The sequence below is a fragment of the Metopolophium dirhodum genome, chromosome 8 (assembly GCF_019925205.1).
Source record: "Metopolophium dirhodum isolate CAU chromosome 8, ASM1992520v1, whole genome shotgun sequence".
Lineage (NCBI taxonomy): Eukaryota > Metazoa > Arthropoda > Insecta > Hemiptera > Aphididae > Metopolophium > Metopolophium dirhodum.
This window is the reverse complement of record NC_083567.1, coordinates 8,796,722-8,818,158: the sequence shown is the minus strand read 5'-3', so window position 1 is coordinate 8,818,158 and position 21,437 is coordinate 8,796,722. Positions and strand designations below refer to the sequence as shown.

The 21,437-nt window shown below is 30.0% G+C and overlaps 1 protein-coding gene across 1 annotated transcript; it reads right to left on the bottom strand.

Moving 5' to 3' along the window:
• Positions 1-1,311: 1,311 nt before the first annotated feature.
• LOC132950284 (uncharacterized) lies at positions 1,312-19,592 on the bottom strand. The gene is made up of 2 exons (XM_061021643.1): positions 19,393-19,592; positions 1,312-4,040 (listed from the first exon to the last, which is right to left on the bottom strand). The coding sequence occupies exon 2, from the start codon at positions 4,035-4,037 to the stop codon at positions 3,312-3,314; it is 726 nt and encodes a 241-aa protein (XP_060877626.1). The 5' UTR covers positions 4,038-4,040; positions 19,393-19,592; the 3' UTR covers positions 1,312-3,311.
• Positions 19,593-21,437: the final 1,845 nt, after the last annotated feature.

Below are 21,437 nucleotides of genomic sequence, written 5' to 3'. Positions count from 1 at the left end.
CTGAGATCGTATTTTTTTATTTAGATATACCATTTTAATATTTTATTAACACTTAATAATTTTTGTATTTGTACGAGTTGTGAGGATTATTATTAATTTTTGAAAATTTATAATATATTAATTATTTAAAATAAACTAAAACCCGTATAGTCAAACATATTGTAGTTATTATATAATACATTAACAGGTAATCATAGTAACAATCAGTAATAATAAAAAAAAAAAATGTTTTTGATAATTCAAATTTTTGTTTGGCCTAGCCTGGTAAAAAATGTCAAGTAAAATAAATCAAAAACTATTAAAACTATTTTTCATTATTGTTTAAATAATATCTAATACAGTAATACCAAATAATTTAATACACGTTTTAATTATTCGAGCCCACTAATCTGTTTATTAAATACAATTAATAACTAGAAATACTTGGTATTTTATTTATAATTTTTGAACCTTAGCTATAATTAGTACCTATTTCTAAACAATTGTATATTGTTAAAAACAAAATCACAAAAAAAACGTATTATACCATCGAAAGTTTTCTGAAAATTATTACTTCCCCCCCTCCCCCCACCACCAAGTGACGGTCCCGCCACTGACTATATACTTGAATTGCCTCCCAAATTTAGGTAGATGACATTTTTTCACTCGAATTGCCTCCCATAGCATACCTACCTACCTAGATTATTAGTTATTATATTAATAATTTTACGTGTACTATTGTCTATTGATTAATTTATCGATTTCCGTAATGTTCAAAAATATTATTTTTAAGACATACAGTATTTCCCAGACAGATTAATTTGTTAAATGCAATAATCTTGTCGATCACTGATTATCAGTTAAAGCCAGATTAGTCAACCATCACCAGTTCAGCACAGGCAGTTTCGTTTGCGCAATCGTTACCATACACAAAACGTTTATAAATAGGTACGTAATTTTATAAAAATGAACGAATTATTAATGAAAAAGGCAAGACAATTTAAATGTGGGTCGTGCGATGGATTTAAGTTCGGATTTAATAAAGTTGAATTTTTCATCAACTCACCCTCATATATATACATTTTTGGATGTACTAAAATCACGGACTAATATATTATGCACTGAAAATGACATAGTCGACGGGGGTCGGGGGACAGACACCAAAAAGTTCCTCACACTTGGGGACCCAATGTTGTGGTGACATAGAACTGTTGTGAAAAACAAAGGTAGATAACTATATAGTACAGCATGTTATAATATGTATATAGGATAGGTACAGGATACACAGATTATGAGTATAATGGGAGTAATATAAAAACTTAACTGAATTAATTTCAAAATGACTAAGTATTATTTATAATTCAAGAATATAAATAAAACATAATATAACAATAATTATTCATTATAATTTATAGATACATCAAATAATTTAGTAGTAATAATAGTGTAACACCGACTGAACCAAGGTTTTTGAAAGATAACCAAATAATAAAAATAATAATACAATGTATATTATATTATAATAGGTAACGAAATGATGACTAGATAGTTACAATGAGAATCAAGTCTAATCGTTTAACAACTTTCGTGATTGTTAAAAGTATGTTTTACATAAAATGACGGATAAAAAAAAAATCACGCTCACAATTAATATTTATTATGACCTATATAATGCCACATAATTTATTTTTAATCTGAATTTAAATAGGTATATTATCAGTTATTTGCAGTGGCGTATCCAGAATTTTTTTCAGGGGGAGGGGGGGGGGGTTAAAATTAATTTTATTAAATTTAAATAATTTATTAATGAAAATGTTGTTATTATTTAACAATTTTCGGGGTGGGGGTTACAACCCCCTAAACCACCCCCCCCCCCCCTGGATACGCTACTGGACTTATTTGTAGATATCGTACCTAGTTACTTCCAAGATTTGTCTACTAAATCTATTTCAATGCGTTCGAACAATTAAATATAAATATTTATGAAAACTCGTACAGTATTTTTACTAATTAATTAATTATTACATTATACCTAATATATAATAATATATTAAAATTAAAATTATTGATTGTGTATCACAATGTCTTACAATAATATCATACTATGTAACGGACAACGATTCTTATATTATTTAATTATTTATGGGAATGTCCGATCTAAGGTAAAAAGTTATCAGCTGAACTCGATAATTAAGTTTACCTACCCAAAATTTGAATTATTTTAATGTATTATAATTATTTATTATATTATTCTAAAATTATTACCTATATGTAACGATAATATTGTAATGCGAAATGTGTATGCGGGTAAACACTGTATAAAGTAACTAGTAGATAGATATATGTAATTTTCATTTTATACACATTATAAGATATAATAGCAACAAATTACTAAAATCCTGAAGATGGATGTATTGAAATAAAATTATAAACACAATTAATTAGACAATTTTGTGATAATAATAATTTATAGAATACTATGTCATGAGGACGTTACACCGACATTTGTTGTCTCCTTCTTACTTTTACGTATAATAAAGCACATTTTGCGCTCAGGAGATCACGTTTAACTCTGTTAGTTTAAAAATTAGAGTGAATTTACTCCTAATACGATTTAAAAATTATTATCTAGGGCATCTTATAGGCTTTTTGTTATATCTCAATTTTAAAGCAAGTTATGAGTATTTTAAGATATACAATCAATTTACAATTCTAAAATACTCAGATATCACTTTAAAATTAAAATATAACAAAAAGCATATGAGATGCCATAGAGAACAATCTTACCTTTAAATTTTATAAGAGGTAAATTCTCTCCAATTTTTAAAATAACGAAATTAAACGTGATCTGCTGAGCGCAAATTTTGCCATGTTACGCACTTGTAAGACGGAAACAACGAATGTCGGTGTAACATCCTCTATTATGGTTGATTAATTATCCATTCAAAAGTATTCAACATTAATATTGATGTTTACACTCAAACTATGATCTTCATTAATTGTATAATAGTTTTGTTAAAATAAATTAGTACCTATATAATCAGAATATCAAATTTTTTTTTCTCGATATACAATATAGATAATACATATAATATAGGTACTTAGGTATCATGACTAATTAAACTATTAATTATTAATCTATATTATAAAGTTTTGAAACTAAAGAAAAATAATTAAATGACATTTTGAACATCCTTGATGTACGTAAGAGATCTAAAACCACAATATATTTATCATATATATTATATTATTTATATAATACTGACTGCGGGGTACACAAAAATTAAAAAATTTACGTTTGATTAAATAGCATTAATATAACATATTTTGAACTATGCATTTTGGCAACACTTGACGTTTTGATCATTTTGACCGTCTTTATTATTTCCGTGTTTCACGTAATCTACAACTAATTCTAATCCGATTAGAGCCGTTAAATCCTTACAGTTTTTTTTTTCACCACCTTCGGTTTGCGCTGTTTCAGGACCATCCCCCTCCACATCGATAATTTTTTCCTCCTCCGGCGCCACTTGCCTGTATATTTTCGTCAAGTTTCCCATCAAATAACTCGTTCCCTGTTTATTGCTGATGTTTTCGAGTTCTTCGACTTTGGACGGTTCGGGTACACGGAACGCCGAATAATGTCTGTCCTGCTTTAACGGGTCCGACCGTATTTGTAAGTTCAGCGGTTCCGCTTCCGGGGTCTTAAAATACACCGGCGGATAAGTAGATGGATAAAATGGCGGGTACCATAATGGAAATTGCGGTTCCGTTTGTGAGGGTTGCGGTATTGGTACGAAATCCATTTTCTTTTGCTTGGCTTCAGACGGTAGTTCGGCCTTTCCGCTATCCTTCCAGGTCCGTTTTCGTCCTCTTTTATTTAAGGATAAGGGTACACAAGATTTTGCCTGTACGAATCTTTTCAGCATTTCGCTAAAATATAATCCCGGCGGTACAAACGTAGAGTTGGTTTGATACGGTGGCGTGGCTGCTAATAAACGACTTATCAAATCTCCATTTCTAAAGTCCGACGGAGACTCGCGCATTGTGCCCGACATAATCTGAAAAGTATAAAGAATATTTGTATTAGGAGTTATACTATCGTAGTGTAACAAAATCACAAATACATTAGAAACAATAATGCAAGCCCTTCGATTATTATAGTCAACTACAGCGCTATACATATAATATTTACTAATATTTATTTTGGAATACAAAATATGTATATACGAATAAGATTATTAAAAGTACAACCAATGCGTAATTTTCGAATAACTATATAGGTACACATATATATATATATATATATATTACATACCTATTATATTATAATAATATACTCAGATCTCTTGTTGGTCATAGAATACTAAATATCAATTGACCAGATACCTATTTAGTATTTTATATAATATTATATTAATACGTCTTATTACAAAACATTTAAGTCAATGAATATGACTTTCGTCTTTCAGTGCGAATTAGGTACATCAATTTATTATATCATAATATAATACCCACATCGGAATATCCATACAAACTCGAGTATGATCGAATCATATACCTATATATTATAATTTATAATTGTATAGAGAGTGGCAATGATTATGTTCGCACAACAACAGTTGTATCGAATCAGTGTTATTATTATAATTTTATTTTTGGCCGATGACAATTTGAACACTCCAGAGATTTATGTGAAAGTTTTGAATTACAATTGGACGTTGCGCTGCGGAGTGACGAATATAAAATTCGATTTGCGCGCGGTCTCGTGGCGTCCAAAAATATAATAATATAATAATTTATAATTGGTATATGCACTGCAGCAGCGGAAAATAATATATGCACGTCTAGTTAACTATAACCCCAGGACTCATTAGTCATCATCGCCCTCGACAATACCGCATATGCATATACGTATGTGCAGCCCGTCCCCATCATATTATATTATAATGTACATATGTATATACCGCAGCCGGCCTTTTCCGCGCAAAAGCAAAAAACACGCAATCACGTCGAATGGACTTCGTTTAGAATTTACTACCTCCACCGTAATTGTATTCGACGATCCACCCCCAGCTGCTCATATTATTATTATACGAGTACCTACTATACCTGACAACGACGAGTAGTGTATAATCTCATCAAATTTTCACGCGTTTGTGGAAACTAATTTACACTATTTAAAATGAAAATATAAATAATCGTTGCGCGTCGAGCAATAACCGCACTGGACGCGATTTAGAATATATACCTCCTGTATGTATAGTAAAATATCATACTCAAGGTGATATTATTTATCAATAAACAGTTATTTTTCCTGTAAATGCATGTTGTTTTTAAAAACATTATTTCTTTACCATAACATTTGAAAAATATACAACACTGATTGTCGATAAAAATATATATTTTTAACTTTTTTTTATGTTTGTAACTTTCTGAATTACCGCAATATTATACACATAATAATACACATTATATTTGATGTGATATTCCGAAGCAGAATAATTTTTCAAGGATTTCGGTGTATAAATAATTTTTTTTAAAAACACATAAGTACATCGATCGGAGAAATAATTTGTCGGTTTATGGAACCACCATGTTCGCTGTAGGTAGGTACAGTGCGGGGTGCGGTTCTTTTTGACAATTTTATTCTGACCGATACGTCTCGTTTATAATTAAGAATAATAGGGAAGTTTATATTATATATACTGCAGCAATACACCGTATATAATATAGTCGTAACAGATATTCAAAACCTGAATATTATACTATATAGCGAACAAGTTATCGGCCGTTATTTAACCCTCAATAGGACTATACATTCGGATAATTAAGAGGTCGCCATACCATATTGTTGAACATATTTTGTTTTCAGCAGTTCTAATTTTATGTAGTAACCTAGACCTATTCTCAAACTTTATACTTTTAAGTAAGTACATCATCATATGTGTTTTCAAATGGAGTTTTTACGATATTTTAATTTTTAAGCGAGTTATGAGTTTTTTAATATTAACATATTCATCACTTGCTTAAAAATTAAAATATTGTAAAATCCCATGCATGTGAACTGACGAATAATGTTGATACATAAATTCGCTCAATATTAAAGGTTATTACACAAAATTGGAACTCCCGATAAAAAAAATTAAATTTTGTAATATTATTACCTATAGTTTATTAAATTAAGGCATTTTTCTTTCTTTTCTGAACATATTACTTAAATCTGCGGCCAGTTAATATAGTCTTTTTTAAGAATGTATACTATTTATATGTGTATAAATATCTTAAAATTCTATTATTTTGTACATAGGTTAGGGTTACCCACTAATCCCCCTCTCCCCATAACACAAGTTATGTATATACGACACTGATTTTATATTTAACAAAATATATTGCGCTTATCGGCAACCGGCGATACAACGATACGAGATATTAATATGATCACATATAGTCGCTACCCTCATCGTAACTGTATAACTATGTAAGTACTTATACAATGTGTCCCTTGAAGAAGTGACCGGCCGGCATCATAAAACAGTACATCTACCTTAAGTCATGAAAAAAAACCCTTAAAAGCTTAAAGGGCGGGTCTAAGCTTTTTATTTTTTTTCAACAAAACGGAACCTACATACCGCACATTTGCTGAAGTATTTTTAAAACGTTTCAACTTTTTATCTTATTTTTTTCTTTAAAGCTATTTTACCGTGCTATCAACTGACATAGGTACACAATCAAATCAGAAATTTACAAATAATTATTAATACATTTTAAAAAAAGGAAGATTATAGGTATAGAATAATGAAATAAAAATAAAAAATGTAGGTACCTATAATACTCCGTTATTTGGAGTTATACGCTATTTCCTTTAAAAATTTTAATTTTTGTCAACTTTTTTTTACATTTTAAAATTAATTTTGTGTTTCACATACTAATATAAAAACAGTAATAATATATCCTATTATGTATCATGGAAGTGTTATGCGTAAACACCGTATCTATAAACATATAATATTTACACGGCGTTTATGCTTATAGTAAGCGTAAGATGTGGCGTTCTTACTTAGTACTTCTAATTTTTTTTGTTATACCTATTACATACAGCGTTTTCAATAAGAACGATTATTGAGTTGATAGCCTATTCAATGTAATTGCAAGTGTATTTCTTCTACAAACATTGTGTACAGCTGATAAACCTACCTAAATCCGATGCCGTTCTAACTAATTTTAAAATTGTTTTCTATATAGTTGGATACGGCACTTTTGCTTAGCACGGCAGTTTATAATATTATATAACTGCATAATATTATTGTTTGCGTCGCATGACCGCATTAGATATCATCGTTCTCGCGATATTGGAACTATAATATATTATACTGCTCAAAGATTATAATAAATAATATTATAATAATATTATTATGACGTACCTATACTATATGTATAGGTTTTCTCGGAATCGTTATTATTAATTTTTCGATTTAGAGAAAAATAAAAAATAAAATAAAATATTTGAAACCAACCGATGAGGAGGCGAGGAAACCGGAAACAAAAGACGTGACAGGGACCGCGCGTCGGTCGGTCGGACCCGCTGCAGATAATGCGTATTATGCACAGTTGACAACCGGACAGACAATGCGAAATAATATTCTCGTCTGCGATGCGAATAATTCAATTATCGCGAGTAAATGGGAAATTCGAACCCAATTTGCACCGCGCTACACCGTCGATCCCCCCTCTACATTTCGCATTTCCATTGTATCACATATTATACACTCGCGCGTGCACACACCCGTACAACAATCGCTATACATATACACATACATAATGTGTGTGTGTGAGTTTGACATTCACGTTTCCTACGGCTATACGTTTGTCATTTAGGGGAACAATCATCCCTTCGCGTTTCTCTCCGTGGTTAGGTATACACTATGTATATTACACGCGGTCTCCTAAAATCCTATAATATATAATAGCTATAATATTATGTGTATGTATATGTAAATGTTATATTATATGTACATATACATAAATGCACATCATTACACGCATTCCTAGACTATATACCTATCTACGTAGACACACACTCACACACATATGTATACATCACACTACCACCAGTGGCAGATCCAGGGGGAGGGCAAAGGGGGCATTTGCCCCCCCCCCCACCAAAAAAAAACATTAAGCCCTGGATCCACCACTGACTACTTCAGTGATTAAAACGATAATCGTTCGCTGTACGAGAAAATAGGTATAACATTTAATTCACTAAATAAACTTTTAAATTTCAAATTTTAAATAATAATAATAACATATATAACACCTGATATAATATTACTATTACATAGCGTTCGGATGTCCCGATGTCGTATATATATATTATATATTAGCCATATTACTAGGTTTATTTTTCATCTATATAGGTCTATTACTGAGATTAATGAGTGACGATAATTCGTAAAGTTTCATATTATATTCGATTCATTAATAGGTACTTATTTACTTATTAAATTTACAAATTATAAAACAAAATATAAATATTACAGTTTAAGTTTGAGACTATTTATTTCCTGACTTTTATTGGCTATTAAATAGTTTTTTTTTGCGTTTTCACAAAGTGAAGAAACTTCTAATCGAGAATTTTGGGGAGGAAAAACATATAATATAAAAATATGGTAGGTATTGGTTTATTTCATATTCACTCACTCATTTTTTCTGCAATCTCATTTAATAAAAACAGTTGTTGGAGTTAAAAGTAGAAGTTTGAGTAAAATAGTTTAAATATTTTAAATCTATTATAAGGACATTTTTAAAGTTTTTTTAATTATAATATGTATAGGTTAGGTATTTTTAATTAGTTAAGATATCACTACTAGATCGGCATTTTTATTTTTCTAGTTTATAATACTATAGTTATTAATATAATCACGTTTGTTAGACACATTATATAATAAAATTCTTTTATTTTCTATTATAATTTATAATATTGCTCCATCGTGTATACGATTAACTGTACGAACAATACAATCAAAACTAGTGTAGGTATATAGTATATACATAATGAGTCGAAAAGTTTTCAAGTTCTTAACCATACTATATATTATATACCTACGTTTCGTTGATACGTATTAATATTATATAGTATAATATTCCATACGTAGGACAAGTTAGTGTACAACTATATATAGATACGTCTGTCCAAACTGTAACTATTAACATATATTATATAGTGCAAAGTTGGTAATTAAATTAAAAGTTAGGTACCTACTGCTGCAGTCATAATTAATATCGCAGGCTTATTATAATGTATTTTATTACGTAAATACGTTTCGAATTCAATTGTGACTACCTATAATATGCTTGCCCGCTACATAGACTAAATCGCCTGGCCTTTGCAGGTATCCACTTTCAGTTAATATATCTATATAATAACTAACACGCACACGGCTTAATGTGCATCTATAGATCTGAGACCGATGTTCTTTCTATGTTCGATGTTAATTATAGGGCTTAGAAATTTAGAATGCAAATATGCATAATGACGAAAAATCCATAGGGTATACAAACAATAAAGGAGAGCAAATCTTCGGGGAATGGCAAACTGCCGAATAGTGGTACATATACATATACAGGCCAGACGAACAAAAGACTCTACCCCGATGCAAACAAAAGGCGGTACGCCCTATATATATTATATTATATGCGGTGTATGATCTGCGAGTTGTTTGTTGGTCAGAAATAATGCCGTCTTATTGGACCCCGTGTGGTTTTCGAATTAGGCAAAGTGCCTTTCTAATAATTCTGCTGACCGCAAAACACCGATACTCTGGCATGAAAAATATAATTGTTTTTAATAACCAAAAATCAAAAACTATTTATAAATTACATCGTTCTCAATATAATATTATTTAATATGGTAGGTACTATTATAGCAGTGTAATGAAATAAAACACACACACACACACACACACACACACACACACACACATACATACACACTCATAAATTATGTGATTGTTTTTTTTTTTTTAAAGCTTTACCTATCATTGCGTGTTATGTAGCGTATACTCTCACCGAAATAATTAAAAAAGTAACTGTAACAACGCCAGTGGCGGATCCAAGGGGAGGGCAAAGGGGTCATTTGCCCCCCCCCCATTGCCGTAGTTTTTCTTTGTTTTACACTGTGTTTAGCCAATTTTAAAACTTTTTGTACTTTCCCCCCTCCCATTCCCCTCCCAAAATTAAGTCCTGGATCCGCCACTGAACAACGCAGCCGTCAAAATCTCATTTGGTCAACTTCGGCGTGTTTTTATATCTCTTCTAGATATGTGAATAATTTGGAATAAAAGGTCGCAGAAAAATATTGATAATTTAAATTTAAGAGGTCGCGGGAGGTAGGTTATACATATTTATATTCTGTTGTTTCTCGCCCTTCCGGAATAAGTATCGCAATATTGCAGTTGACGTGGCATAGCCTATAATAGGCATACCTTATTCGGAACAAGATGTTTGCATGAATATTCATCGCGATAATATACGCCTCACCGCGTCGAGTCGTACGGTTCGTAACTGTTTTTTAGTGTGTAATGAACGACTTGCGGTTGTGTAACGTCGTTTTACAAAGTTTACTATATATGGGTCCGTTTTATTAAAGTTGTACACTATTACAAGTAGTCAGTAGGTACCTACATAACAACAGTACATAATAAAACAGTTATGATAGATAAAGGTCGCATAATATCTCATAAATATATTCGTGGACACGCGGTCAGTCAAATGTATTGACAATTCACGACGAAATATAATTTATCTACCTAAATGTATATAGCTGGTACTTGGACTGGTAGTTATGTGGTATCCATAACTGCAAATAAATATGGGAATACCATAGAATATTTTTAAGTTTATAACTTATTAGGTTAATATGATTGTTGATAAAATATATTATCGCATAGATCATGTACTACTATTATATAACAATTAATAAATTATAATTATAATCTAATAATTGAATTATTTATTTTTATAAATCACTGCACTCTTCGGCCACTGAATGCGAACGAATAACCGCACCACAATAAATAAAATCTCGGAGACTGGTGAGATCAATGAAAACGCAGACAGATTTTCACTCGGGTACCAAAAAAAATCTTAAAAACGGCTGCGATAATGCAATATACTAAATACTAATAAAAATTATCTATAAAAGTAAAGGGGCAATAATAATAATTGTTATGATTTAAAATGTAAATAGCATAAACGAAATTATTCCGATATTCTCATTTAGTTCGACTAAATAATATGCATAAAAATATATAGTTAGACGAGAATCCGAAATGAGTAATTAATGACATTGGATGTTCCAAGCGTTCAGTCAGCGTCAAAACTGAGACAAAAATCTATATATAATGTATATATTATAAGAAACGATAAAAATAATAAAGAAGACTAAATTAAAATCCTTTCTGATGAACGAGACGGTTTGAATTAATGTCAAATAGAATTCTAGGTAGAATTGAAAACTTTGTTGATTTGCAACTTACACCCCTTCCCCTCCCACTTCACGCGTCCTATTCCGCGGATGCTAATTACTCTGAAAGGGACCGAAACTTTAATACTCTTTGAGATTCGTACCGTGCTGCACCACTGCCGATTTAATTACAAGACGGTTGTTTAATGCCCCCTACCTCTTCGACAAACTAATTAAAACGCCGGAGACCTGAGAAAACACTATACCTATCCTTTCTTTTCCTCTCTCTCTTTTCTTTTCCCCTGTGTTTCTTTTTTTCGTTTTGTCGAGCAGCAGACGATTTCCATGGATACGAATCTGTTTCAATTTGTCGCTCCCTTTCGCACCAGCACATCACAGACGACGACAACGATTATTATATTGTCAAGAAAGTACGAGCGCAGTATTGTCGTCGTTATTGAATACAAAACAGTATTTATAAATGAATATTACACTCGGAATTTCGTGCATTTCATTATGAATGCTATATTATACTGTATTATTATTAATACACAATGACGCGTGTACAAATAAATAATAAATTATGTAAATAATTCTACGTTGTAAAAATGAAAAATACCCGACAGTAAGTAATTAATCAAACACTCGCCTAACAATTTCAGAATAACATTTTCAAATTATTGTGTTATCTTTCCTACATAATATATTATATACCTACATTAAGCGTAACAAGTACCTACTTGACAAACTTGGAATATTCTATACTCACCGCGACAACCCCATTGAACGTTCAGAGTAAAATGTATTATATTATTATATTATGTTCATCCGAAGACATTATTGCGATATGGTGCAGATATTCAAATTAATAGTTTACCAACTGTATGTTCGCAACGAATTCTATACGACACAACTGGATTAATTTACTGTTGAAAATCCAGACAAAAGAAAACTTTTAACTAAAATTCAATCAATTTCGTTACAATGTTACATTAGAGTTTGTGACAATAAAGCGTCTCCGATTTAAAATGCCGTGAATACAATGAAATAAATTAAATATTATAATTTTTATTAACTTGAAATACCCGTGGGTATATATTGTTATACAATTATTACGGTTATCAACAATTATAATATTTCTTTTAAATGAGTATCAATTATGAATGTTTTTCATATTTCATATAAATGTATACATAAATATATTAAGTATACAATATCAGTTTAATTGTTGAGGTTGTATTGCAAATGATTAAAAAGTATCTATTCATAATAGGTACTATAAGGAGTTTTTATAAAAATTAATGAATACATTTAAATTTTAAATATATTCATACTACCTATCTCTTACTTTTAAGTCTTAATAATATTTTATTGAATATATTTGAATATTTTTCAATATTGATTTTTTCTGAAACATGCATATAATAATTGTTTATACTAAGCGATTATATTAAGTTGTTGCAACAGAAAAATTATCATTTTGTATGCATAATATAATAGTGTTTTTAAAATATAGCATACATAAATCAGTGCATTTCAACAACTTAAAAATAATGATATAAATTCGTAATATCGTGTTTCATTTATTAAAAATATACTTTCTAAACTTTAAGCAATTAAAAAAATATAAACAAACATATATCACGTCAAATGTTAACCCTACACTAACCACTGGCAACTATAACCAAAACGAAACAAATCCCTTTTTTTCATAAATAATAAATATAGGTAGTAATGTAATGTTAAACGTCTTTTTCACAAATTAAAAAAATGACGCTGACAAAACGAGGTAGCAGAGAGGAAACTTTTTCCATTAAAAAAACAACATAAATTAATATTATTTTTTTCCCTTTCAGATGGACAAAAATTGGAATAGAAATTAATGAATCATTCCATAATAGTATATTTTTATACAGGTACATATAACACGAATGGAAATGCGCATAAAAATAATTATTTAAGTCTAACCGACATTTTTTCTTTTTTTTTTTCATACAAACGGATTTTGAAAACACTAGTTTATATTATACAAAAATGTTAAAAATTAAAACATAAATAAAGGACCAGGTAGACCGGGTTGGAACTTGGAGCCTGATTTTCATTGCTCATATATACCTCGGCGCAGGCTATACTGATATCATATAATAATTATTATAGATAACTAGATATTTCGTATTTTAGATAAAGTATAAAATGTAGCCAAAACATAGTCTGTAAACCCAAAACCTTCAAATGTAATATATATTTTTAAATGATTACAATAATAATATTTGAGGGACGGAGTGGCCGAGCGGACTAAGGCGTCGGTTGTGACGCACACCGGCGCTGGTTCAAGCCTCAGTTCACGAGAGGCATTTTTCTTCGGATAAGTCACAGTGTCCGGAGAACAAGTGCCGCCATCCCCCATCCTAACCAACAGTATCCTCCCCTACAAACAAATAGCTAATGGCCATAGTTGCCGGGCTCAATGATCAATAAAAAATAATAATAATAATAATAATAATAATATTTATACATTACTGAGTTCACTTTTCAGTCGTAATTTTTAAATAATATATCAAGTTATATTTTAACTGAATATAATTTGATCATAATTTTTCAAAAATAAAATAAAATATAGAATAATTGCTATTCTCCATCTGTGATTGTAGAACTATTTATAATCTATAGGTAATACTTATGGGGTGATCAATTTATATATCTTTTTTTTTTAATTATTATTGATTAATAACATTATGTATATATTCATGGTGGAGATACGAGAGAAAAATTTTGAGATAAAGAAAAAAAAATTAACTTAAGCTTAATTTTGTTAAATTTATTTCTTAGTGAAATGTATTGAAACCACTGCAATAATTTATAAAATATTATTTTAGTAGATATATTTGCAGTCAAATATTATAAATTCTTTTTTTTTATTTGGTATTTATCATCCATTTTAAATTCATAATACGAAAACTAAACCATGCAATATAAATATATAATATGCACCAGCAGAGTCTATTTTAATAATATTTTTTTTTGCAGAAATTAATAAATTATATTCAAGAATATTATCATTGATTATATTAAATACTATTACCTACATATTCTGTTAATACTACTACATTCATAATTAATGATATTATATAAATTCCTGCAGTGAGAATATTATGAATATAATGCATTCATTTGTTATATATTTTTACACATTTATATAAGTACTGAAGTCTGAAATATACTTCAATGAGTAATAATGAACTTATTATTACTTTACATCATATACATTTTAAAAGCTATATATCGAACAGAGTGATTTAAAATATTACGCTTACGAGGACGTCACACCCCATGTGTTGTCTCCGTCTTACACAATTACACACGTAAGCAGTCTGAATAGAACCAGAGACGTCCCTCCATAAGTCGAGAGGATGTACTGTTTTTGTCAATAGATAAATACATTTTATAAATTCAGTTAATTGTTTGTACACTCATTGTACAGATCGTTGACACAAACATCAAACAAATAGATTATAAAATAAATTATATAAGCATATATACATGTTAAGTTTTTGTTTAGCAATGCGGTATTTAAGACTAAAATGTTTTCGCCCCTCCCATGGAATTGACCTGAAGATGCCCCTGAGTAAAACTCACTCAATTTAGGTGTTAGAATAAAAACACCTATGACAATATTTTTGAGGGCAAGACGGTGGTTTTTTAAAAAAAAAAATTTAATTTTGATCAGTAAGGGTCATTTAAAAATGTTGACATTTTCGCAATTTCTAAACGATACAATGAACGTTATATTATAAATAATGTAAAAAACGCTCCATTTTTCCCTCGGAAATATTGTCACAATTCAATTTTGTAATAGGTACTTTTACTCTAGAACCAAAATTGAGCGAGTTCTACTAAGATTGCGTAAACGCGATTGTCTATGTCGTACGTGTAAAGCGGAGACAATACACATGCGGGTGTGACGTCCTCTTAATAATTATGCACAATGAGTTAGATACAATACTTAGCGAATCAAATAATTTTGAATTTATGTGATTATTCGAATTGTTAAATATGGTATATTTTTGTTATTATTAAAACTGTATTTTCATACATTTTCTTGTAATTATTTTAAACAATGCAATACAAAAGGATGTTTTTTTTTAAGCATATAGCTATATAATGGGACTTAAGGACTACTGTATACGATCTTTGTGTTTTCATAAAACAAAATGTGCATTAGCGAGGAAATATGCGTCTGTTGATGTATTTTAATTTCAATATCTCAATATAAAAGAAAAATCGTATTATCTGAGTGCTTTAGTGCGTGAAAAATGTAAACTGAAAAAATGAACAAAAAAAAATAAAAATCTCTTAGGAATAAATTAAGACGATATTTCCACGTTCTGTTTTTTAACCAGACACCTTCATTACAATAGTGAGAAAAACATTTTTCCCTTTTCTCATCATCTGGTGGGGACGTGGTGGCGTGGTTTCAAAAATGCACCGGCTGTATAATTTACATAAATTGGACGGATGTCCCTCAACGGGAGTTAGAAGTCGGCAGAGATTAATGACGTCATTTTGCGAATATCGCGAGGGTAAAAAAAAAAAAATATTTATTAATATTGATGATCGGTGTAGGCTAACGGAATTTTGAATAATTTAAGTTACCCGAGCAGATAATAACAATATTATCATATTGTCTGCTGCAAGAGGTATTAAAAATAGCACTTTATATAGTATGAGGCAACACGGAAAGTTTATTGCCGCGGGATTTTAGTCGAAAAATTACCATAATCTCTATGAACTCGGACTTGACGACATGACGGACTTTTAACAAATATTTCTAAACGAGTACTACACACATGATATATGTTTAATATATATGTATATGTACATATGTATATTACTATTATATAGTTTATGACACATTGTATTGTCAGCAGAGGGACGCAGAAAAACAGGGTTCACAAAAGTTGTATTTTCATTTTATTATTTGCTATTGACGATCCTATAGTAGTCAAGTTGAGTAATCTAAATATTACAAAATATTATACATTAACTTACTGAATATTATGTAAATGCATTTTACAATATTATAATATAGTATAATAAAATCAGAGTTTAATTATTTTTAACCAGCAAATGATTGTTTGGAATATCAAACTATATTTGATTATTTTTCTAGAGATTTAATAATATAGGAAGTATTAATGTTATACGTATTATCAGCCACCTTAATTTATAGACAGTTGTGACGACTGGCGGATATGAAAGAGGATGAATTTTTTACTATTTTGACACCTGGATTTTAAAATTAATATAGCTAACTTACAACTTTGATTCAATCATATAATCTTTCACATATTTTGTAATAATACAATGCATTATAATGTAGCTTGGCGTAACACGGTGGTTGCAATCAGTCACGAAACTTGATCTGAGAGTAAGCACCAGCCGGTGCCACTAGTTGCCAGATGGGTGACCGCCCGGGTTCTTAGTGATAAACCCTTGCCACACACACACACACACACGTGTCAAAAACTAACCATAACTTCCCTCACAGTAACAGACCAATGACCACAGTTTTCGAGGGCTTAAATAAGATTTAAAAAAAATACATTATTATTTTGAATCTGCGGTTTTTTTTTCTTGGGAGTGATAATTGAGAAACACATAAAAAACTGATTTTTTGATTACTAATCAATAACTTTTGAAACATTTGAACTATGTATAGGTCTTTTAATGTAATCTATTATATATTACCAAGTCAACACATTATATTATGATTTACAAATTGTCCATATTTTTATGCTAATTAATGTTTAATGAAATACAAACTTATTGGGTCTTAATACATTAAGGGTCTATAACACTGATCAACAAATTATCTTTTTCCGTGGTAAACCTAGTCAAAAAAATATTTATGATTTATGAATTATAATTTAATGCATAATAATTATACAAACTTAACCTAAAAATGGGTCGTCTAATTGAACCTGTACAATTATACATTTGTTTGTATTCATGGCTATTGAAATAATTGTGAATTGAATTGAAATTAAAATTACTTATGAATATAATATATTATAATATAAAATCATAAGCACTGCATATTTCAATTGTTTGTATATTTTGGGCCATTAAACTATCAAAATTTAAAGACAATATAATAATTACAATTTATAAATAATTATAATCTGAACTAGGTTTACTATATAGTGCACTTGTCTGTATTATAAAAGACGTTTTTAAAAAGTTATCATAAAAGTGATGTACATACATAATTAAATGCTTTCAAAATCTCAACCCAACCTATCACATACCTATTATATTAAAATATATAACAGGTACCTACAATTCTAAAAATAAAACCATAACAACATACATTAAAAGTTTAAAACATTTAAGCTGAAAAAAGTATTTATAGGAGAATATTGAAATATTAAAATATTGTGGAGTGTGGACACTGGACTCGGGACATATATATATATATTACTCAAAAGTTGAAATGTAGGTTTATGAACATGTCAGACAGGTACCCCAATTTCAAACTAATTAAAGAACATTCACAAGAAAATAATATATGAAATCAAATCTTTAATAATTTTATGGTTGTTCCACTATATCACGTGAAAAAATCAATTTCACTAGGTATTAAATGTTCTAAATAAAATGTAGAGGAACGGTATTTGATCTATATATAGTTAGAACAAACACGTTACCGAGCCTGTGTTAAATTTTCTGGTATTAAAAATAAATATTTCAAATTGTACACAAAATTCAACTGATAGATCAACTATGAATGTTCAAAATACTATAATTTGCCAAAAATTGGTCAACGTTTTGCCAAAATTATTTAGATAAAGGGAAATGTCAAAAGTGATCTATAAAAGCAATGCCATACCAGCAAAAAATTAATTCTAAAAAAAGTAGTGATAAAAACCAAATCATTGTTGTATACCTGACCCCAGTCTTGTAAAGTACTTGAGTAATAGTAGCAAAAGAGTAAAAGAGTTTAAATACTTTTTAAGTAAGTGCCCAAATACGTATTTTAAACACTTTTAAAAAAGTACTTGGACAAAGTATTTTAAATCCTTTCTCAAATTATTTGTACTTAAAAACAAATATTAAGTTTTTAATACATACTTATTATTTTAGTTAATATATTTTCCATTTTAATTTAAAATATATTTTATAAAAAATTGGAAGTATCACTGTATTTACTGAGCATTTAAAAACGTATTTTAAATACTTTTAAGAATAATATTATCTGTACCTATCTGTACTTGTATACTTTTAAACAGTATATTTTACAAGACGGCTTGAACAAGTTTGTAGAAGAAATCAAAGTAAGTTTGATTTCAGGCATGGGGCAAGTATCCCGTAAGGCAGCGTTTCACAATATGTGGTATGCGTACCACTAGTGGTACGTGGAAAGCTCTAGCTAATGGTACGCTAAGAAAAATTCCCTTTATAAAAAAACAATAGAATGGATCATTATCGCAATAAATATTATTTGGTTTATTTGATAATAATAATAATTTAAATAACAATTGCATATAATTAGTTTTATTTTTATGCATTAAATGCTTATGTTATGATAATTTTGAGTTCCTAATAAAATACATTTCCATACATGTAAAATAACGTATTCATTTTTGATAAGCAAAAATAAAAAAAAACGTTATTACTTATTTGGTCAAGTGGTAGGTACATGAAGATGTTAAAACTGTGCAGGAGGTACGCGTTATAAAAAAGGTTGAGAACTCAGTAGTTCTGCCGTAACTCGTAACAAGGCATAAGATGTTCCGACTATATAATAATATATACGCATAATAATAATTTATAAGGCGTCGCGGTTAACAAATGAATGAGACGAAAACGTGATCAGAGCACATAAATCCACGTATTAGCCACTATAATAGGTATTATTATTCTTATTAATTAATTATCACTCTAGTTACCTGGTTGAATCGTATGTTGGGTCGATGACGGTTCGGGACGACGAATGCGTACAATATAACGATATAATTTCGACTAAAAAAACACCAATACTGCAGATGCCCAAAAATATTTATTTTTTTTTTTATTTTAAGTACATATATTTTTTGGTACGTGCGGTAATTTTGCGCAGAAAACGATCGAGGTCCGTCTGTTTGTGTGGTGCGTGTATGAATAATGCGCTTCAAATTGAACAGAGTCCACGCCTCCGGGACCTCCTCTTCCACCCCCAGCACCTCGCCACCACCGACGCCGGTAACCTTCGCCACCGGCCGCTCCGTCGCGCTCGTCTCGCGGCGACACCCGCCGTCGCCACCAGAGAAAACAATAATTTTTACGCGCCGACGTTTAACAGCTATAAAACTTGTGTAAATCCCTTCGGATGAATAACAAAAAAAAAAAAAAAAAAGAAAAGATTTTTCCCTTCTCGCCGTCGCATTGTATTATTACTATTATTATTATTATTACTGTATATAGTGTTATATTATAGTCGTCGTCGTCGTCGTCGTCGAAGCTTCCGCCCACGCATAATGTATACAAACATATATACTATACATATTATATACCTACACGCAAATAATATATATGTAGAACAATGCCATAATAATAAACGGTGGAGAAAAAACAATACGCCTGCTTGCTCGCACGGCGTATATATATAACGATAATAACAATATATATATATGTATATTATAGTATAGAATATATATATATATACACACTGAGTAACACACACACACATACACCTATATAGCTATAATATACACTTTTGTGCCGACTATAAAACACGTACACGTCGGTTATACATAATATAATATTATGAAGTCATCGTAACATCTTCGTCTACTATATATATATATATAAGTGTCTTCGTCTATACTTCTCCCATACAGCTTTACCGCGTGCAGCATACGGTCTAGTGCTCGTTTTCACCAACCACCCCTGGAATTTATACAACATAATAAACATGTATAGGTATTATAATATTGTTGCAACTAATGCAACTTGCAGTGTGCGTACACATTTGTACACATCGATGAATAAAGAATACGATATACATTTAATATATACAGCGCGACGGTATAGTGGCACGAAGCTAAGTAAAAAAAAGCGAGTATCCACTAACCTATATTTGAGTATATTGACAAGAGCCAAAGTTGTACCATTGAAAAACCGTGCTAATTTGAGCTAATCCATCGGCCCGTTTCAAAGCTAAGTTCAATTATTTAGCAGCCTTTTTTAACATGAATGATATCTATATAGTTCAAAGACTTAGCTATAACATAATATCACAACTTTTACGAAATAATACGATATAATAATATTTACCAATACAATACAATACCGACATACCGTATAATAACTGCAATGCCTGTAGACTGCATGTAGAATGTAGACCAAAATATAGTGTCAAGATCCATCTAAATTATTTGACTTGATTTTCAATTGTATTTAAATATTGGCACAAAATAATGTATTTTTGGTAACTATATGTTTTCAATATGTATAATTATAAATACATTATAACATTACATAAACATATCTAGGTAGGTTACACAGTGACGCTATGAACTTAAAAATGTAGGTATACATATTTTGTTTAAAAAAATCGTTTATACAGTGTTATATTTGACGATTATAACGAATGGAAAAATAATTTTTATTTATTGCGTATGATGGACAAGGTTTTCCAAAAACATTTGGTGAAATAGTTTTTCGAAATCATTAAATGCGGAATTAATTTCAACACACGGTGTTGAATAAAAAACGAAGGGATTTAAAAACCACCCCTCGTTACAACAAGCTCGCCCGATATACGCGAAGCCGTTAAATCTCCACCAACCCTTCCCTTGCGCGTGCGGACGGGAGAAGAATACCACAAGTGTCATAGTGAACCATTTTTTTTTTAATTTCTATATATTATGTTTAAAAAAAAAAACCCCAACAGTTGAAAACAAATGACGATTGAGACTTTTCGAGTATGCTTTGGAAAAAGGTCTGGGAAAAC